The sequence below is a fragment of the Lissotriton vulgaris genome, chromosome 9 (assembly GCF_964263255.1).
Source record: "Lissotriton vulgaris chromosome 9, aLisVul1.2, whole genome shotgun sequence".
Taxonomy (NCBI): domain Eukaryota; kingdom Metazoa; phylum Chordata; class Amphibia; order Caudata; family Salamandridae; genus Lissotriton; species Lissotriton vulgaris.
In genome coordinates this window covers 896,311,689-896,334,535 of record NC_141697.1, presented here as the reverse complement: position 1 = coordinate 896,334,535, position 22,847 = coordinate 896,311,689, and the positions used below count along the sequence as shown (strand labels likewise).

The window sequence follows — 22,847 nt, the reverse complement described above, 5'->3', positions numbered from 1 at the left end:
TTCCCGAGGCCCATCCCTGTACCCTGTACAAAGAGATGAAGGGGCATTGCGTTCCTAAAACCAAGCTCCAACTGTCAGAAGTTTCCAGGAGGGCTCACGCCTCCTAGTCATTAGTTATTATTTGTTTTATTTGCTATTTATGAGTTTATTTAAGAAATTGTGCTCAGAATTGGCACCTTTTAAGACAGCACAAAAAGTGGGTCAGCCTCCTAGAGGAGTCCCTCTGGGCGCGTAAAATCACACCACCCTTCTCATCTAACTTTGTGTATGTACTAATTCTGAACTGCTCTCTAACTCGCCTGTGACACAACGGCTGTACCTTCTGGGGTTTGGTGTTCTTTTGGTTCATTTTTGTATTCCCGCTTCCACCCTTCCTTTATGAGTCTGAGCCCCCTCACCCCCTCCTAAGCCCTAGGGAGGTTGTCCCACAAAATGTAATCTAAAATCTGAATTTACAAAAGAGTGTACCTAAATGTCCACAAAAAACACAGTATGCGCCCAGTGCTTGCCTCTCCTCCACTTGTCATCAGCTTGAAATCCTTGGAAGTCCACTGACAGTTGGCTTTTTCTGTTCTTTAAAATCAAACAGATTTTATTGTAAGGAGAAGTAAAATAAGTGACATAAAATACAACTTTGATTGTGTGCACACTACACACATGCATACACACTCGTACTTGCACACACACGTACATGCCCCCTCCCCATCTGCAGAAAGAATGGGCTTGTGATGTGAATAAACACGGGTATGGCAAGTTTTTCTATTTTTTATTGGCAAATGTGAGCCATTGTACAATGGATCTGTTTAAAGAGGCATTACCGTGATAATAATGAAGCTCAGGTGCAGAGACTTTCTGAACTGCCACCGTTTTTAGAGATTTTTAGGTACGGGATTAACCAAGGACTTTGAATTTATTATATTTATATGTCTAATATACTAACTTATTGGGGCCTTTACCCTGCCCTGTTCATCTATTGGTCTGTGTTTGTGTCAGTCACATTTTTGTTCCACCCACTACCTCTTACAGCATGGGATATTAGGTCAGCCTACCTCAGTCATTGGCTAACTTCACTGTGAGTGAGAGGATTTTGCCCTCTGACACGAAGCATATCACACACAAAGTAGTTACCATAAGTGCAAGGGGTTACTCTGGCAATGTATGCTTTCTGGGACCAAAAAGATTATACCTATTTTCTTTTTGCCGATGTGCTCTTAGATTGATGAGGACTGGCAAAGTCCCCAGCAATAATTTTGCCAAAAACCATGACAAAACAAACATTGCCAAAGCTAAAAGGTTGACTGGTATCCGTCAGCCCTAGTGGCTTTGCCAAAGATTGTGCAAGAGGATCCCATAACAAATCTGTTATTTATTTGCAACATCAGAAGCCCTTCAGATGTTAGTTTTTGAAGAAAGCCAGACTCTGACCCTATGGCAGTCCCCTTGTCTCCCCTCATTGACAGTCCGAATTCCCTCCCCAACATAAACAAAATAAAGGAAGGGTGGAAAGGGCATGCACTTCGGAAAAAAATACAAAAATGCTGTTAAAAATGTTTCTAAATAACATTTTTATTCTGATGTGTAACAGATGCCCAAAGGTGGAGGACTGCGAAATGGAGTAAGACACTTTCTGTCATACGGCTGTCATTTGATACCCTGTTTGCCGTCCATGTTCGCTGCTCCTTGCGCTCTGTTTCTGTAGCCCATGCCTGTGTTCCTTCTCTTTCTTTTTCCTCTCTCCCTTCTTGTACACCAACACGAGCCAGAGCTTTGTGAAGTCATTGACACTCATCCTTAGAGAATGTGAGTTAGTGTTTGTTGTCTTTGTAAAGCTTAAACCACTCTGGACACTAGAAGAAATCCAGTTTTACTTCTACATGTTTGTGGCCTCTGAACTGCTAAAGGTATGCCTTTTCAAAACGCACCTTCACAGAATACTATCGGCCTTTTACAACTGGAATTTTCCTACCTACCTTCGAGTCACTACAATTTCGCAGGTGTTTTAGAAAGAAAAAATCATGTACCTGTAGTCCTGGTTCTGCATCGTAGGAATCGTCATTAAGATCATAGATGCCTAAATAGTTCCCCGCTGCCTGCGCGGGCCCCGGAACTCCTACCTGTGTAGGTATTGTTCAATGAAAATGACAATGCTGAATGTATTTATACATGAGCTCATGTATAATCATAGACAGTGGACGTCTGTCAGAGATATCATTTTTCTCCTGAATGTCCGTACTGTTACCAAAGTGTGCCAAAATTTGGCTGAGTTGCACCATCTGTCATTCAAATTCCCCTTTAAACATTTTGTACAGGAAGGTAAAAATGCAGCCTGACTTACATGAAGAGTAGAGAAACAAGCATTTGAAATGCAATAGGTCTGGCATTGAGAGTTAGAGCTATTGGCGTTGTAAATGATAATGTTTTTTACGTATGTGTTTTGTTTCGGAGTGGATGTGGTGTGGAGTGGAATTATCTGGATTGAATTAGAATTGTTAGTTGTACAATTGTGAGTTGTGTAGGGTATTTGTGTAGAGGAATTATGTGGGATGGGGACTACTGATGAAAGCTGCAGAGAATAGAAAGAAATGAATAATGAGAGGGACGGGTAGTTTGTGTAGGAAGCAATTATTTAACTTAAGATAGTGGAGCAGAAATACTGTATGAGAAAGATAGAAAAAGGGGGAGAGCAGGCCATGGACACATAAAGAGGGTTGTTTTGTGTACGCAGAAGACACCCTAAAAAGAGGAGGAGAGCGTTGGTTTGAGGGGCACAAACTTTGAAAAGTTACGGGATAGAAACTGTGCTTGAAGACCTGAAGTTATCCACCTGAGAGAGGTGGGAATAGTGCACGAGAGAGCGACAGAGATAGGTAAGAAAGACTATGACAGAGAGAGAGAGAGACAAGTGGAAGGGACACCTAGGGGGAGAGACGAGAGGTGTAATAGTGCACAGCGTGAGGAGATTGTGGAAGGTAGCCTGTGTGAGTAGGCAGTAAAAGAGGAGACAGGTAGTGCGAGGGAGCAATGAGAGAGGGCAGTGGTATTGCCAGATGAGAAAAGGCTAGTGGGAGTGTGAGAGAGATGAGAAGGGAAATGGGTATGTGAGGGAGAGGTGACAGTGTCCACAAGGGACAAACAGACGCGGAGCACTATCAAAAATTGCCAAGTGAGTAGGAAGAAGTTTCCTTACTCTAACTGTTGTCATAGTGTTGTAAATTTGTGTGCGTTCTGTGTGGACTAAAGTATAATTTTAACAATACAAGTGCCACTCATAGAATGCAATTGAGAGGATATACAGGCTGAACCAGGAGTGGATTACTGGTGGTGCCACCGGTACACAAAAATGCTAGTTTTAGATACAATTAAAAAACGAATCGACGTTTACACAAAAGCAGGTTGGCGAAACATTAGACCATTTCATTAAAAAATACACGTGTCTTGTTTTACCTCTCTTTAAAACCTGTAGCAGACAGGTAACAATTTACTCTACGTATCAGGTTCTCTACCAAGCCCCAACAACTGCACATTTCAAAGCAGAGATTGCTGATCAATCAAAAAAGATGTGCCTAATTAGTTAAACCTGCATGCCTCGGGATATGTTCTATACAATGACCAGGGTGTTAAGTAAAAATCCGATTTCCTTCAGTGTAACAGCATCGCACTTGTCAACGCCACGTCAACACGTTTCAGCATGTTTGGTAAACCACTAATTGTACGAACACACGTGTGCGTGCGCCTAAAATTCAAATGCTTACAGAGTTCACATTGAAAGGTTTGCTGAATTCACAGGCATGCCTCCACGAACATAAATGTTATGTTTAAAAAATCAGGATCACCTATTTGCCATGAAATCCATGAATACCGTTTGGCATTGCCTGTTACAAGCAGTACGACTCTCTTCTTAAGAGCTCAGGCAGCATGTGCATCTTTTCAAACATGGGATGCCAGTGCTGATGATATATGGTGGTGGCGGCAACTCCTCCCCCTCGCAGCAGCCCACGGATAAAGCGATGGCTTTCCCAGGTGAAATGGATCCCTTTCCAGATGACGGCGGGGTCTATGGAAAACATACTGCAGTCAAACGATGTGGTGCTGGAAACCCAACCTGTTTCAGCCTGCCCTGAGGATGCCTCTCCTCCCCACCTGCTGTTAGTTAAAGTATGTTTATAACTATTAAAAATAGAGGTGAACAAGCCACACCGTGGATATCAAAAGAAAGTCGCGGCCACCGTACTTAAACATAAAGCATGGGGTGCTGCACTGCAAAAATGACAAAAAAGAGTGCTCCCCAACAACAGATGAAGAATGCAAGCAGAAGAAAACTGTCGTTGGGCAGTGCTCCTCTGTCAAAAACGGAAGTGAGGTGTTGCTCCCTGAGCCAGGAGGCAGCAAAGAAGAGGGACACTGGACTGAACCAATAGTAAGCAGCAGGTAGGAGCAAAGTCCTTTATTCAATACAACGGGTCTGGCAGACAGTGCACACCCGCTGCCTAGGCTCTACCTAAAAATAGACCTGTCCCTTTCAGAACTAGGAATGCTCCTTCTCACATGACTTCAATGAAAATTCCTGTGATGCAGAACCAGGCCTACAGATACATAATCTTTTCTTTCTAAAAAGCCTATGCTCTTGCATTGACTCTTTTAGCATTCTTTTCTGCTCACACAATAATGACCAAGTTGCCATGTCAGGAATTTCAGGAAAGGACCTGTCTGCTTTGTCACAACTTGACTAATAATGCTATGTTGTTCGCATTTATAGGGCTTCTTAGTGCAATAGGTTATGCATTGCCACAGCTGGGCAATCTGGATAGCTGTTAGTGGCATGGCTTAGACTCTGGATTTTGCATTGTTGGAAGCCATGAAGACCCCCAGGAATTGGTATGGCATAATGTGTGGTGTATGTTTGTTGGGTATGACCTTCTGTGCATTTTTGTGGATGTGTAGTTCACATTCGGGGTATGAAGCATGCCAAAATATGCATGTGTGATGGAAGCCATGTTAAATGACTGAGAGATGTGAGCTGTGGAACCCGAGGATGGAGAATTTGATTCTATGGCACTGTTCGTGTTAGCACTGTGTTTAGCAGTATGTTATTTTCAAAGTGTGGTATTGTCCTGAGCTGGATGAGGTGTCCTATACCTTACAGACCTCTTTCTTGTGACTCTGGAACCCTCTCAAGCCATGTCCTTGTCTTTTCTCTCTTTCTTCTTCCATCTCTGTTCCCCGAGTAATTGTTCTTCTAATGCCCGTCTCCTCTATGAGCCTTTAAGTGTGGTGGCGGCGGCTGGAGATGCTCTCCCTCGTCTGTGCACCCAGAGTCAATGCTTTCTGTGTGGCTGGCTGTGGTCAGCCCGTTTTCCTTGCTGGTCTTTCTTGGCTAACAAGGAGGGGGGAGAAAAGACATCCCAGGTGTAAAGCAGAGCTTCTGAGTTCTCCAGCACATTTGTATGCTGTATGCGAGCGATGAGGTAACCGGGAAGTAGAGAAGAAATACCAAAACACAGTACACATATCACAAGGCCAATGTACTCAAAGTCTTAAACACAGAAAATGCATGCAACTTTACATATGGATAAGATGTGTCATGAGGCCTGATCTAGATATGGGTGGAAGTAGAGAATCCTCTTATTCGTGGAGAAAGTTCTAAATTCCTTGTTGGAGAATTTTTGACAGTGGAGAATCCTCTAGCAGGAAAATATCCACTATCCTCTCACTGTGGTGGAATAAATTCTACCAGTGAATTCTCCAGTGGTTTAGCATTTCCTCCACAAATCGTAGGATCATACACAACTCGGAATGGTAGCTGATGATGGAGGAAATCCACCGGAGGCCTTTTCTGGATTAAGCACTTCAACAAAACATAATATTTTTCTTTAACACTGAATCAGGTCTTTAATGTTTGCAAGGACTGTCACTAACACAAAATACATCAAACTACAGTACTATAATGTTTGCAAGGAATGCAGCGCCCTCCTATTGCGTGAAAGCATATCCAGACACATATGATGCATGCAAAAACCTATCATACACATTTATGCAAAACATGCATAAAATGTGCAAGCCCACAAACACACAGAATGCTTCTAAACAGATACGCAATGCTGGTCCAAGTGCAATAAAACATGGAAATAAAAACACATCACATCTTGGCAATAACATTTGGATCTCCACACCACACAAAGGGATGGTCTCTTTCTCCCCTCTACCAGTGTCTGTTAGTGTTGCCATCTCTTCCCTGCTCGTGTTCCCTCAAGATGGACCTGACCATATTTAGCACAGTCTTTGATGCCACACAATGTGTCTTTGTTATCACTTTCTAGCCTAGCTTTGGAACCGGACCTCCGCTGCTCTCTGATCCCTCTCTGCAGGTCAGGTGATCGATCTCTGCCTGTGCAGCTTTAACACTCAGCTTTAAAACCATCAACTCCAGCAATTCACCTTAAATTACCCTTCTTCCTCCCCTGGGCTGAGCTTACGCGCAAAATGGGGCTGGGAGTGTTTTGGGCGGGAGTTAAAGGGTGCGTGGTTTTATTAAAAAAAGAATACTTTGTGATGTGCGGTAACATCTACAGCAACAAAAACAGTTTTTCTTTATTGCAATGCATGCAAGGATCATATCTGGAGTCACGTCTACCCCAAGGTAAGATGGGTGTTATCAGGGTGGATGCGAAAGGGGATGTGGATGAAGTCCCCATAATGGTTCCCTAGTCTCAAAAATGTTTTCTGGCTGTGCCTTATTTGCTCTTTGCAGTAACCTGCCCTAAAGGATGCTTATCACCCATAGTGCCACATACTCTTTTTTTATATCACCTACATTGTGACATCGTCTCCTTCCCTCACCCTTGTTTCGCATAATATGTTTATTAAAAATGGACTATGCAAAGCTAAAGTAGGGTCTATGTAACCATAGGCCTCCTGGGTTTTTTATTGTATAATCACAGGTAGAAGGGACCTGTGCTATTCTGGAAGCCCACATATACAAACATGGTATGCTTAATGAATGCAGCTCCAGTGAAATGTCTAACAGGCCTGCAAGGTTGGTGAGAAATAGTGAAGAGAGTTGGGGGCACTCCAATCCTTATATGATACTCCATTGGAGTGCCCAAGCCTCAGTGGGAACTTACCAGTATTACATGTGTCATTGTGAGATTATTATGTTGCAGATCAAAGAGACAATGTCATTAGAATTCGCATCAGCATCTGGCGCAAAATGGTCAAACAGAGACTTTTCTGACCAGCCCATTTATGTCCCACACAGCCCTTTGATTACTTTAGCAACATGTCTCCACCCCAACCTGCTCTTCTTTAGTGTCCTCCCCTGTTCCTCTCTACATTTTTGTCTTGCTCCCCTTTGTTTTCTTTTCTCATCTTCATTGCTGTCTCACCGTACTCCTGATAATGTCTTCCCACCCTTGCTTTTCTACCTGTCGCAGTTTAATGATTTTCCTTCACAGCAGTCTTGCCTCACTTATCACAGTGTCTTGCCCAGGTCCTTACTGCTGTGCTGCTCATTGTAGTATCTCTTACTATTTTCCAGTCACACTCCAATTAGTGACTTGCTCTTGGCCTCACTGCTGTCTCACTTTTCTCTATTTAAGGCTTGTCCACTTCATTACTGTGCCGCTTGCTCTCAATAAATAGGATCCTTGCTGCTGCCTTGTCCCAGTGCCCCAACTTTCTCCCTGCTGCCCAGTCCTGCTCTCATTGCTGTAACACTTTTGTTCTCTCATCTGGCTCCCTTAACACTCCATTTCTATTTTCACTGCCGTCCTGACATCCCATAGGATATTGATCGCCCCTCCCCTTCTGCCCTGCCTTCTCCGTTTCAGTGTTCCACCCTTTGCTTTGACCATATATTGTTCACATTAGTGTTCTGTTCTGTCTTTTAAGGTTTTCCACTGTCCTTCCAGTTTAATGCCCTCCAGACCCTGCTCCGCTCCTCAGAACTGTTCCTTGACACTGCTTGAGCCCATTCCGACAGATGCATTTTTTTGACTGTAGATTGAGATACATCTTTTGATCTAACCCAAGCCAGAACAATGTTGCAGCCTTTGTGTTTCAGGATAATTACAACATACTCAATATGTTAAATGTCCAAGTGGTGGGGTCACTTGGATGTGCATACCCATTTCCTCTGAGCCAATTAAACACACCTAGCACAGTCCCTTTTGTGTTTATCTCACCCCTAAGTGTTGTTAATTTGCTCCCCGGAGTGTCCACCTTAATCCTAAAGGTCGTACTTTTTCACTCAAGTGTCCAGCCTAGCCCTTATTGTTGAATTGCCTATCACCATTAGCTATATAATCACACGCATAGTGTCATATTAGTCTTCTCTTACTGTTCCCCCCATGATCCTACTTCACTGGTTAAGTCACCTTCAAGGTTTCACCACAGGCCTCAGTGCAGCCCCTCATGGTGATTTAAGTGTCATTCTCAAGCCCAAACTGCTGTCCTACACACCTACCATTCATTTCCCACTTCTATCTTTAGACTTTTTTAGACCTAGTCTGGTCTTGCAAATGTGGCACTCACAAACTGTTGTAGATCCAAAGGCATTAGGCCATGACCTTTGTCACAAGAACTATAACTGAATGTTCTGTATCTGAGGCTGAATGTGAAACATCAATTGGTCTCCCCTTGTAGACTAGAGGATTGTGAGCGAGTCCCCTGGTTCCAAGCTGCTTTTATCTAGGAATTGTCTTAATGTGTAGTAGAGCTTAGCTTTGTGGGGAACGATTCTTGAATTTGTTTAGTCTCTTCAGTGTCTAAAGCATAGATCTTGAGTCTTTCCATGTAACCAGGGCCCTTACAAAAATCCAGTAAAATGTGTTCCCTCGAGTTCTATAAATGTAACCTTTGTGATACAAGCGGATGCCACCAGAAGAGGTCACATTTTCTTTTTTTTTCACCAAACCTTTTTTGGGTGTTTTGAAGAAAAAGCGGCACATAACACAACAAAATCCGCAATAAATACATCACAGAAATGAGCAGGATAACATGACAGACAATTCTGGTACTCATGCTATTAGCGACCTCCACCATAAGAACAAAAAGAGCAAAGAAAACAGATAGGAAAAAAAAGAAAGACCTGCAACCACAAAACTTTGCCATTCAACATAATCTCTGAAAATAGACATAACACAAAAACAAAACAAACATGCACCACTTTTCCACTCCCCCCTCCGCTTCCAAGAGGTCAAATTGTGCCCTAATGTCGCTTTTTGTTTATGTGCTTTCACAAGCATTTTGTGGTTTTGTCAGCACTGGTGATCTGTCAGATTATTTGACAATATCTCATGCTCCATGTGTCTGACAATGATACTTCCCACCTTTTCCAAAGGTGATGGAATAAGGGGATGGGGAGGCTGGTTTGTCCTCCTCACTTCAGTCTGCTTCGGTGTCTTAGACTAGACAGATATATTTCCTTGATTTTCCCTTGCATATGTTAGTAAAATGGCTTCCCAACTTGTCATGGTGCCCAACCATGGTGGTGCCATGTACTAGGTTGAGTAAGAAACCGATGCAACACTCAGGCACTGCTAGTCTCCCAGTGCCACCTAGATAACAGTACTTGGGTTCACTATAAAGAATGTTGCCCCATGGTACACCCAGTGCAAACCATAGTGTTTACGTTTTTCATGGGAGAACACTTTGTTTGAGGACCATAAAGGATTGGGCACTCTCTCTATACTCTGCAGAAGTCTGCATGGGTAGTCCCTCCTGTTGGTATAATATGGCCAGCTCAGTCACACCATTCAAGGCAGGAATGTCATCCTGCTGCGTCTCAGTTGCCTCTCCATTAACATCCGGTTTCCTGGATTGTTGGGTATTTCCACTGCAGGCTTTGGTTGCCTCCTCTCTTTGGTGTTTCTTTGGAGGTCTCTAGGTCTCTTTACGGCTTGTACCAAAGGAAATAACTTTAAGGGGTTGTTGTATTCAGTTGAGCTTTGCCAAGCAGAAACTCAATAAGCAGGGAAGTACACAAAGCTACTCCCTTGGCCAGTGACCACGACAGGCACATTCCACAGTGACCAGGTCATTGATCTGACTCAAGCTTCGTTGTAACAATTCAACCTGAGACCGATGTTGCCAGAAGTAATGATCTGATAAAAGCAGATTTTCCTCTACTGTAATCACACGTATTACTTTATGCTGTCATACTGACTTCATTAGCAGTGGCCTTCTGGTTTTATCTTTAACATTATTTCAGATACCCTAGTCATAACCTCTAAGTCAACTTCCAAATTACCAAGAAAACTAGAGTAATATTTACTTCTGTTGAGACTAAGAAACTCTCTACTCAGAAACCCACACAATTTTGGTACCTTATTTGGTGTTTGAGGAAGAGGCAATCCCGTTGCAGCCCTACAGCAGAAGTCATAAAAAGGCATCCCCCCTTCCTAGGGGCCCCTTCTTCAACAATGAGTTGCCCATGGATCACCCTTCCTTAGCTACATTTTAGGGCCTTCTCAAGCTCTGTGGGATTACTGTGCACTACTGCTGGGGATTTCATTTTAAAACAGTTATTCAGGAGCAGGCTGATTCAACTAAATTGCTGATTCCTTCATACATTTCAACTTGTTCAGTCATACTATCCACAGATGCCCTTAGATACTTTGCTGGAGTCAGAATAAACATGCTGATAAGGGCTTTATTAATGTGTTTAAATAATGTGCAGTGTTCAGGCTTAGCAGTAGAATTCCATCAATGTCCTTGATAGGTATCCACCATATTAGAATCGTATTCTAATGCATCTTTTCAATCTAGCACATCGAACAGCTAAGTTCAGAGGCACTTATGTAAGCATCTGTATCCCCACCAATGACAACATTAGCCACAACCACTTTTGGAATGTAGGGTTGGGGTTTTCTCATGCACTAAATGCCATTCACCATGCAATTTGTGATGTCAGGAGAGCAGGATGCCTTCAAGGCATCCTTTTCGAGCATCTTCCTTCACTTCACATAAGCCCTATCACCTAAAGACTTCTGGAGTTCAAGGTCCATCTACCATTGAGTGTCAGCCTGCTTCTGTGCTTCCGAGTGAATCTCTGTTTACCCACTTGGTATTTCTCTCACTTTTGATCACTGGGAGAGTTACATTTAAAAAAAGGACCTGCTGGTGACAGGGAAGGAGTGAAAGCACTTGTCATCCTCCCCCACTAACAACTCTATTTCTTCAGCATTGGATCTTTCATATATTCACATGCTTGCATCATTCCTTGCAGTCAGGCTGGAAATCCATGGTAAGTTTAAGTAGCAGCAAATAGTGTTAAAATGCAGTTAGGCCTGAACAAGTGCTTCCTTAGTAGCAAACCCACCTCATTTGAACTTCAGCAAATGAGTTGAAAGTACAGCGCTCTCCTACTCCCCATGTTTCCCCATAGCTCAGAATTCTATTGCACATCATGTGTGAGGAAGTTCCTGAGAAGAGCTCTGCTGTAACCTATATTTTCCCTTAGATTGGTTACTCTTTCAGCATTGACTTCGTGTTTCCTGGACATCAGCACGCCCTATCTTCAGCTTTCGTCACTCTGTGAGTTGTTTTTAGTGGATGTTTATGCTTTTCACCTCAGTACTTGCCCAGGTGGATGGCAAATGTAACCAACTGCCACTCTAGACGAGAAATTGTCTCTCTTCAAGTCTTGCTTGGATTGCATACAAAGGAACATTTAAAATGATGATCTTCATGATAAAGGCATTTTCTCCTTTAGTCCAATCATATGGCTGCAACACATGTAAGAAATACACTTAAGAATAGGGAAAGGAGGTTGGCTCTTTATTTGCTGTCAAAGAACAGAATTCCGCCCTTCTAATGGGGATGCCCCCTCCTCTGGGGAAGATTCTATGAAAAGCGCTCAACCATGGATTTCCTTGAAGGCATGCAAAAAAAAGGAAGCATATGGAGGTTCCTCAGCTGAAATATAAAAAAAAACCACCCACAGCTACCTCTTCTAACCATCAGCAAAAGCACTCCTCAGAAAAGGCGCTAACAAAGGTTGAAGAACAACCTGCACAAAACTTTGTCTGACAATCCAGTGCTTCTTACATCCAGTTAGACAAGCCGCCTAAGTCCTTGAAAACCTAAGATCTGCTGTTGACAAGAAAGACACCATCATCCACAACCATTCCATCGCTGGCACCGATGAATTCTATTGCCCGTTCCCCTTTGTGGACAATCTAGAAGTTACTCTTGACTGCACTCTCAAAGACAAGATCCTCATTGATGTTGACATTGTCAATGACAGCACCATCATTGACATCTTGGATGGTTAGACTTTTGATAGAGACCTCTTTGAGAACCACAATATTTCTACCATGGTGGCGGTGCCCACCCTGATGACAAATACAATCTCAGCTACAACCCTGTCAACGATGACTCTGTGAATGACAGGAACTCTTTTCAAACCTTCATCCTTCTTTCTGCTGATTATTTCTACCCACCAAGTAGTACACTTACTTGACTGAGATCTTGAAAACTATGCAGCAACCAGGAACACATGTCAAACATAGTATACTGTTCTACACAGGTGGATGTACACTTTGTTCCTGAATTAGACGAGGACTCTATGAACATGAAGAATACCAGCAAGTATGCCTATCAGCCCCAGACCTTTGCAGGCCTCCCTCCTGAGAGACCTATCTCCCCACACATGGTTGCTTCCATGATGCAAAATCCAGTTCTGTGCCCTATCCCACTGACACCTAACGCCTGGGGGGATAGAACATGTCTGGTTCAGACAGTATGTCACATATGGAAAAGAAGACAAAACTTTTTGGGGAAGGGCATGCTGAGGATGATGGACAAAATGAGTAGGGGGACTTCATCCCTCCTAAGAGTGGAAGCAGGACAATCTGATAGAGAGAACAGTAAAACAGTAACAATGTTTGATCTTTCCATGACTTCCAGGGAGCAACAATGTTTTTTATATGACTTCAAAGGAACACATTGGGAAAACCGCAACATCCAGCTGAATCCTGAATTTCATGTTTCAAGGGTCTCAAACCAATACATACACCAGCCACAGTTCAGGAAGTCATATCCCTCTTGGAAAAGAAATACGTTACACTAGAATCCACACCAGCATGCTTGACGTGTTGTCCAAAGCAGCAGCGTAGTGTAGTCCAGAAACCCTGCCACTCTGGTTTCTGCACCTCTAGACAGGGATAGCAGACACATTTACAGTTTGAGGTGTAGAGTCAGTTCTATGGCTGCAACATTTATTAAATCTGCTAATGCCTGGGCCATCTTGGGATGATATAATTACCAGATGTGGCGTGGCATTTCATCTCTAACACTTTCCCAGATGACAAATGGGAAGAGGCAAGGACAGTGCAAATGCATCGGCCCTTCAGTTATGCAGCAATGGCTATTTCTAGTGGAGGTTTCCATCCACTAGCAAGAGCGGCCATCAGAGCAGACAGGGATGACCTTCATCAATCTCCTTTCATCCAATAGTCCAGGCAAAAACTTTGGACATGATTTTTGATGGCCAAACTTTTTTGGGAAAGCTTGTAGATGTAGTCCTGCACAACATCAAGACTGGCATAGACACATCACGCTTCCTAAGAGCTTTGCAGTTCAGACACACCACTTCCATTCCTTATCATGGTACATTGAGACTTCAGGCCTACGGAAGAGGCTTCTTCCAAATTGAAGGCAAAGGAAGACCTTTCTGACAACTAAGGCGATCAGGCTTCAATCAATGCTCCTCCACAGGAAGATGTTAGCAACAAGGCTACCACAGAACATCAGCAAAGAAGTGGAGAGCATTCTATCCAAGCTCCCAAGACAACCAGAAGAGAGCTTGACTTTCACCCTCCGTCCACCTTACATCCCCTCCTGCTTCCACCTGGGGCATTTGATCCCACTTGGAAAAGAATAACTACAGGTCATAGTTTATACAAAAACACTCACCCTTCCAGCCAGAAAGGTACATCTAATGCAGTTGAGGGTGATACAGCAAGGTATTCTCCTTGTTCTAAAATGAGTTATAGACAAGGTCCCAAAGAAACAAAGAAATCAAGGATTCCACTCCCGATTCTTTATGGTCAAGAAAAAATCAGACCGGTGGAGGTCAGTATTGGAACTGCAAATATTGAACAAATTCCTGTAAAAACAGCCATTCCTAATGGTAAGCCTTAAGGAAATTCTTTTGATGCTTCAGGAAGGGGAGTACCTCACCACTTTGGATCTTCATAAAGTGTAGTTTCATGTCCTAATGCATCCAAATCAAAGGCAGAACCTGTGATTTTCATGTGTGGATAGTACGATCAATTTAGGGCATGTCTGTTTGGACTGAAGTCTGTGCCTCAAATCATAGACCTCCTACCTGTTAGTGCTAGCAAAACCATTGTGCAGGCATTGGTGATTGCACAGTTAGATTATTGCAATGTCCTTTACCTGGGGCAACTAAAGGGAGACTACAGAAGTTACACAATGTGGCTGCACCCCTAGTGTTGAATTCACCTAGATACACACACGCAGGTCCAGCCCTTGCCACCTTGCACTGCCACTCAGAGAGAGAATCCTGTTCAAAGCTTTGAGCTTCTGCCATAGAATTTTCAATGGCAGGGGCCCACGACACTTGGCATCACTGGTTAAAAAAGGCCATCATTCAAGCCGTAGTCTCATGTCTTCAGGGACAAACATTTCAGTGGTTTCTTGGTGAGAAAAGTCAGGATGAGCGGCTTCTCTATTGGTTTTTTGGCAGCGAAGATCTGGAGCCTTTTTAGCTAAGGATGGAACTATTGGAAATAGTATTCCGTAAGACTTTAAAAACTTGGCTCTATCAATCGCCTCTGGAACAGGGTCATGTTGGGTAGTCAGAATGCCTACCATTCTTGTGTCTGTTAATAGGTGGGACTGTTAGGTAGTTGGCTTTTTGGGCTCTCAGTCTCCAGCGCTGGGACACGCCTTTGGGCGTAACCATGCGCTTTAGAAATTCGGTGTATTATTATTAATATTATTTTTATAAAGCCCCTAGTACCAATAGCTGCCTTCCTCCAGAGACAAGGTTATGAAGTATATCTGTGCTTGGAAGACTGGCTTGTCAAGGCTGTTTTGAAAGGAAGAGTCTCATGCCTCCACACCCAACTGCATCACTCTATTTCAAGAACTAGGATTGATCTTGAACAGCAAATGCTGTCCATGAGGGGCATCTTGTCAAAGGCTGAGAGGGAATGCGACATGAACATCCTGGAATTATGAGCCATCACACTAGACCTCCACTAGTTTCTTCCTAGGTTAGCGAAACAAGCTCTGTTGTTCCGTACAGACATCACCATTTTGATGTACTACATCTCAAAGCAAGAAGGAACAGAGTTCTGCTCTCTATCGGAAGAGGCACACATGCTATGATACTGAACCACCACCAGTGAGGTTGATCTTGCAGTGCAAACATCTTCTAGGATGCCAAAATGATCTGACAGATGACTCATTCAGGCACTGCCAGATGGCCACAAGTGGGAACTCCATCAGGACCAAGCTGAATATATCTTTAGAAAGGGTGGCCAGTAAACCATAGACCTGTTTGCCAAACTGGAGAACAAGAAATACTGGTACTACGTCAGCAGATTTCACATACCATAGTCCAAGGGCAATGCCCTTTTAATGACATGGTATAGGAGAACAAGGGAACCCCAAAATGTGAACCTGGGGTTGTAATGTGTTTAAGAAGTACAATGGTTCAGGGTTGGCCTTACTAAGTCCAGAGTGAGAAACTGTGTATCTATAACTTCTGCCCCTGTGGGGAGAGGGTACGTTCAATTTAGGCTTGACACTTGATCAAAGAGGGAGCAGGGTTGTAGGGCAACATTTATGGTTTATTTTAATTTCTCCAGTGTTGAATCTTAAGTTCACAGGAACAAAACTGAGCAGAGCTCAGGGAGACTCCTTCTCACACGAAAGGCGGTTGGAAATCTGAGGTATGATGGCTCTGCTGGGGAATGTGATGTCAGGGCTGGCAGCTGATTGGCTGAGTTTTGGTCTAAATAATGAGGAGGTTTGGCAACCAAATATTATGGTCCCCTATGGGACTTTCTATGCAGTGTTTTACTCTATGATACTGCTATAGTCATTATGTTACCATGAGACTCCAACTATGACGACGGGGATGATACAAGCATGTGAATCTACGAAAGATAATACTGGAGAACCATAGTGTACAGGTAAGTATCTAGTTTTTTATACACATTGAAACTCAGGGGCTCACGTAAGTGGGTAGGTGCGTATTGTGACTTAGTGAAAGTGAAATAAAAAGCATAACATCACATTGACAACATGAGGGAACTCCAATTAAATATGTACAATGGATGGAGTTCCTGTTGTAAGGGTCTGTTGTCAATGTGATGTTATGTGTGCTAAGGGATTTATTTGTAGCAGGCTCTCTAATAGTCTTTCTCGAATTCTTACACCCAGAATGGCACTATTATTAAATCGAGATTAATGTCTTTAGGCAGTTCGGGGCAGCCAGTGATTCCGTGATTACACTATTGCCTTTTGCCAATAATGCTGTGACCGCTGTGCTCTGTGCAAATATCTTCTTTCAGTCCAAGGCCCTGCCCTGGTACCCCTGAGGTCACCCACGCCTGCAGGTTTCTTTGAGAGTCAATCATTCCCTCAAGGCCCCTTTAACTAAGCACCACTTCTCTTGACAACAACGTCTCCTGCCCTGTCATCACATGTCGATGTAGTACCCTGACAAAGGAGCTCAAACCCTACAATGTGGCTCTAGAGCTCTACGGATAGCTGCATTTTACTTTTAATTTGAACGCCATTAATATGGCAGTGCTACCTGTGTTCAGTATGAGAGGGCCTTCTGTCATTCCATATTTAACAAACATGTGGACAAAATTACAAGGTAGGTGCTTAACAGCTCTCGGTGGCACTAAAGATTCAGCTTTATTGAAAGGAAGAGTTTTCCATATAGCATTGCTGAAAATGTTTTACATCAAGGTTCCTCTGAATTAACACGTGGTTTGAGGTACGAAAATGAGATGGAGTTAGTTCTCCATAAAAAGTGGGAGTCCAACAGCAAGATTGTTATCGGTGACAACTGTGCTGGTAATAGGCCTTCATGTGACTTTGAATTTTGTGATGAGTAAGAGTGGGAAGCTTCCGGAAGTATGTTTTTGTATAGTTTACCCTAAGTAAGTAAAATATTTGCACATGGCATACATTATGTGATTACTTTTAAGATATATTTAAAAGTAGAACTAGTAAATACAAATAATTTATCCTAAGTATTTTGCGTGTTCAAGTTACCTAGTTTGTTTTCTAGACTGGACTGTGTGATTTTGAACCTCGTGTGGGCAAGTAATCCTCATTAGTTGGAGGGTGGATGGAGTTAAGGGCGAATGTAAATGAATTGCTTTGCTGCATACCTGGAGGGAGAATTGGGTGTTGAGTGAGGGAGGGGAGAACCCGGATAACTGAGAGTTGGGGCCTTCTGCTTGCTTGGCTTTCAGCAATGGCTTTTGCTATAACCCACCATGTATGGCAGCATTGCAGCAGCATGGCACACATACTACTGCAATGGGCAAGGAACCGAAGAAGGGTCTTACTTCCATCAGCAGAGCTATGTGAGTGACTCACCTGACCATCTATCTCATCTGCTCTTAACATGGTGTGTTCTGATGGTTGGTACTAACATCACCTTTAATTATCTCTGCATTCTTAAGTATGACTTAAAGTCCGTATGCTCATTAGAGGTGGTTCTAAGGATGTTGTGGAATTACACGGAGGCCCGCATCTCTTAGTATTAGATGGCAGAGCATAATTTCCAAAGTATTCAATGAAACTTGAGCCTTTATGGTCTCCTATCAGCAGTGAGAAAAGGTATCACTACATGGTTCACCTAAGGCTTGCAGACCTATTAAAACTCGTATGAGAGATAAGATTACTCTAGCAATTGTGTACAACTGAGTATTAGTTCAATTACACTATAGATTTATTATTCACTAAAAGATTTGACCATTTGGTGGCCTACCTCATGGGGTATGACAAAAACCTTGACAGTCTTGGACTAGATTAAAATGGATAGGTATTTGGCTCACTAAAAATGACCAATGTTTCTAATTATTAGTTGTGAATGAAGTCTTAGCTGAAATAGTTATAACGGATGTGGAGATATAGGCCCTTTCGTGGCAAGTGGCACTTTTCGATACAGGGTTGTGGTGCAGGTGGAGGAAGTCTTCAACCTTCACTGACAGTGCTGTAACAGAGCTGTAGGTGCATAGTGGTCTGTGTTTCCCACCTCTTTGGGTTTGACATCTTTCAAAAGCACTTAACCCACTCAAGCACCTAACTGATCTATAGATTGTAAGGGGAAACAGCCGTTACAACGCAGCTGGGACCATGCATGTCTTTACAACGCATGCCTTTACCGCTCAAACTTGTACAACGACTATGTCTTTACCACGCATTCCTTTACAACAAAATGTAAGTATTACACAGGTAACTGAATTATTTTATGTGTATGGGTTAGGGCAAGAACGTTTTTAGGGCTTAAGGTGGGTATGGGTTTTTGGTTGTCAAGGGTAATTGTAGGATTTAGGGTGGGTATGGGTTTTTGGTTGGCAAGGTATTTTTAGGACTTAGGACAGGTATGGGTTTTTGGGTGGCAAAGGCTTTGTTAGAGTTTATGGTGAGTGGGTGTTTTTGGATAGCAATGGCGTTTTTAGGGTGGGTAAGGGTTTTTGGATGGCAAGGGTATGTTTAGGGTTTAGGTTGGGTATGGTTCGTTGGGTGGCAAGGGTATTTTTAGGGTGGGGATGGATTTGTGGGTGGCAAAGGTAATTTTAAGGTTTATGGTGGGTGTGGGTTTTTGGTGGTAAGGGAATTTTTCGGGTTTAGTGTGGGTATGGGTTTAGGGGTTGTGGGTTAATATATATATATATATATATATATATATATAGAGATGTAGTGAGCAAGGCAGACTCATTCGCCGAAACGCGTGTAGGCTTCATCCATGCACTAAACTTTTCTTTGATTCACCGTATCCCATATATATATATATATATATATATATATATATATATATATATATATATATATATATATATATATATATATATATTCGTGCTCTGTGGGGTGTCCAAAAGAATGAGCAGAGCGCCACAGACAGCTTTTTCCCCACTTGAAAGCTTTATTGGTGAGAGTTGTACAAACCGGCATTTGAACACGCAGCGGACCGCCACCTGACGCGTTTCGAGGTTCACTCTTTGTCAAAGGCAGCTGCGGTCACAAAAGGGGGCATGATGGGCAGCAAAGTCCTTATCTGCACTATTGTGGGTCCTGATTGACCGCTCTGAATGAGGCTCACGTTGCATGCTGGAATCTGCAGTCCTACTTAAATCAATTTCCCACATATTTTCTGCTAAAATTTAAAGCTCGTGATGAGCCCCAGTGAGTATCACTACATCAATCCAAAGTCTGTGCTCCACCATGAGCCCGTATCATCTGGACTCCGTGGCCCCATCCTTCTGGGGTGGCGCTCGCTCGACGGCAGGACAGTCGCCTCAAAATTCGTGCTCTGTGGGGTGTCCAAAAGAATGAGCAGCGCTCGAGCCACAGACAGCTTTATCCCCACTTGAAAGCTTTATTGGTGAGAGTTGTACAAACCGGCATTTGAACACGCAGCGGACCGCCGCCTGACGAGTTTCGAGGTTCACCCTTTCTCAAAGGCAGCTGCGGTCACAAAAGGGGGCAGGATGGGCTGCAAAGTCCTTATCTGCACTACCGTGGGTCCTGATTGGCCACTCTGAATGAGGCTCACGTTGCATGCTGGAATCTGCAGTCCTACTTAAATCAATGTCCCACGTATTTTCTGCTAAAATGTAAAGCTCGTGATGAGCCCCAGTGAGTATCACTACATCAATCCAAAATCTGTTCTCCACCATGAGCCTGTATCATCTGGACTCCGTGGCCCCATCCTTCTGGGGTGGCGCTCGCCCGACGGCCGGACAGCCGCCTCAAAATTCGTGCTCTGTGGGGTGTCCAAAAGAATGAGCAGGACCCACGATTGTGCAGATAAGGACTTTGCAGCCCATGATATATATAGTAATTCAGGGTTTATAATTACCTCTATAATACTTATATTTTTGTTGTAAAGGCATGCATGGTAAAAACGTTCATGGTAAAGGCATACATGGTAAAGACACATGCCTTCTAAAGACTACATTGTAAAGGCATGCATGGTAATGGCATGTGTGGTTCCGATTGTAACCTATATGAACAAGAAATATTCCTCTGTTAGCACATATATACATTATGGTACTTCTAGAGCAGGGTAGAAGTTTCAAGATCAGTTTGATTGTAGTGTCCTTGATTCGGACTGAAGCACTTCATCACTGTGATGGAGAGGCGAACACAGATGGTTTGTTGCCGTCCTTTCCATCCTCCAATCTGCTCTACAGGAAATGTTCACGGGGCTCTACAGCTGGTGAACTAAAGAACTAGTGTTCTTGATATAGAAAGCTCTAGTTGCCTCTTCCTTCCCATTCAGTTTATAAGATGTTGACTGAGGATTTGCAGCTCAAGTGGTGGTGTGCTACCTGAAGTTTTGGTTGTTGACTGAGCCCTGTGCTTGTGTGTGTGCCTCTGTTTCACAGGATTCCAGTCAGATTGGCCTGCTGAAGGAGCTCCTGGACCTGCAGAAGGACATGGTGGTGATGCTGCTGTCTCTGCTAGAAGGTAAGCACTTGGCAACTGCGGAAGGGGGCACCCAGTGTTAACCCACTAGAGCTACCCTGCTGAGTTCCAGTGAAAGCAACAGCAGAGGAGGGAATGCATACTTACTCAATCTTCTCAGCTTCTGTATGCATGTTTACTGAGTTCTCTTAGCTTCTTGCCTGTTCTTGTACCAAATATCTTCCTTGAGTTAATGCATACCTAAACCCTACTAAGGAAGCGCTGAACTTACTACAGTGTGTTTGCATTTTTATATTATTTTAGCTCCCGAAAAGCTACTAGGTATTGTTTCTTTACACCAGCAACCTTTGATGCAAAAACATCACTTTGAATTCCTTCTTTATATCCTCTTTTTACTCATACCATGCATCTTCCTTAGTAGCTCGTTTACACACTGAAACGTAAAAGGATAGTTACCTATAATCTTAGTTCTGCTTAGGGGGGGCTTGCCATTGCAATAATAAGCACTGTATAGTCTTGACTAAGTACTTTTTAAAATATACATATTATAACTACTTTTCTTCAGAGAAAAACATTTGTAAATCAAAATTGTATTTAACAGCCTATAAAGTACACATTTCTTTTGTTTTCTTTAAACAAAGGAGCCATTTACACTTTAAAATAGAAACTAGGTTAATAAAGATGCCAAGACAAACCCTTTTGCTAAACCTTTTCAAAGGACAAGAAAGAAGCATTTGCAATGCAATAGATCTCGCATTTACGCAAGTTTGAGCTATTGGCACTGTAAATGACAATGCCTTTTATTTATTTTTTGTTTTTTAAAAACATAAATAAAGGGCATTGTCATTTACAATGACAATAGCTTGAACGTGCTTAAATCCAAGTCCTATTATACTACAAATGATATAATGTTGTGGTCCTCCGCCCCTTGCTCAGCCCTAATGAAAGCTAGCCTGCACTAATAATAAAGTAAATAAATAAGCTCTTCCACTCAGTTAAAGCGGATGCGCTATAATTAAAATAAATACATTACGAAAGCAGCCAGCGTTATTAAGTAAATAAATAATTAAGCACGGCCGCTAAAGTTAAAGCGAACGTGCAATAACTTAAATATATATATTAGTAAAACCAGAGGGCCTGCTGGGATGTCGTGGGTGGAATAGGGAAGATCATTAAAGAAAAAAGTGCATACCGACTTATGAAGGAGACCGTAGAACGCCACAAGTAAAAGATCCAGTCCTCATGGGAGGTAATAAATGGTGACAAGGCGGTAACAAGGAGGGACTAATAAGCCTCATAATCAATTGGAAGCCAGCATTTACCAAGGACAATGACACCAGCCAATGAAAAATATGGGAGGAGAGTGGGCGATGCTTTCACAGCATACTCTACTACCGCATGCCTCGCAGAGCGAGCAGCGCATGCGCGCTGCCGCTAGGTTCAACATAAAAAGTAGGACAATTTAGCCAGATAGGCTGCAGTCCACATATAGTGAAAATGTGTCACTGGTCCTTTGAGTAAGCACATTCAAACAGTATCCCATAATTCTCTGCCAGTGGAAATTCTGTATTTTTTATGTACGGAGACTTAAAATCCTGATAGAGCACTAGTATATTCTTTTTTCTTCCAACTAGGATGAGGGAGGGTTGCTTGTGATTTGAATTGACATTTTATTGTAGGAGAATGTGGACTACAGGTGAGGTGCCTAAGAGACACATGACCTTGTTGAGCAGCAGCCCTAGAATCTGTCACAAAACAATAAGGCCTTGTGAATGTATGGGCTAGTTTCCAGGTAGCTCCTTTGGAAATACCTTCTATGGAGGTATTCTTTAAGCAAGCAATAGTTGTCACTTTACCTTTAGTAGAATGAGCTCTAGATTTGTATGTTAGAGTGGTATTTGCTTTTTCACAACAAAGAAGTAAGTAAAAGGAACTTTCTGCCTAGAAATGGACTGTTTTGAGGTGGAAAAATCTTCAAACAGGTCCAATGGATGTTTGGTCTTTCAAATATATTTTCATCCTTGAGTAGATAGAATCCAAGCACTTTCCTAACAGCTATGCTGTGCAAAGATATCTTAGCTGTTGGAAAAAAGCTAGAAGTGAGGTGGGCTGATTAATCTGAGAGTCTGACTCTACCTAGTAAAGAAAACTTAGATGCCTCTTCATGACCACTTTGTTTTCGTTGGATGCAGTGTAGT

The 22,847-nt window shown here is 42.8% G+C and overlaps 1 protein-coding gene across 11 annotated transcripts in view; it reads left to right on the top strand.

Annotated features, from left to right (window-relative positions):
- Positions 1-22,847, top strand: part of RYR1 (ryanodine receptor 1) — a 1,215,008-nt gene that overhangs the window by 1,016,010 nt on the left and 176,151 nt on the right. For 5 of the 11 annotated variants that reach the window (XM_086938669.1, XM_086938670.1, XM_086938666.1 and 2 more), the window contains one exon: positions 20,610-20,691. In XM_086938669.1, coding sequence (XP_086794795.1) covers positions 20,610-20,691 — 82 coding nt within the window. Of the gene's footprint in view, positions 1-1,585; positions 1,616-6,317; positions 6,366-20,609; positions 20,692-22,847 lie in introns of all 11 variants that reach the window. The other 6 variants (XM_086938662.1, XM_086938661.1, XM_086938663.1 and 3 more) reach the window with 2 other exon arrangements.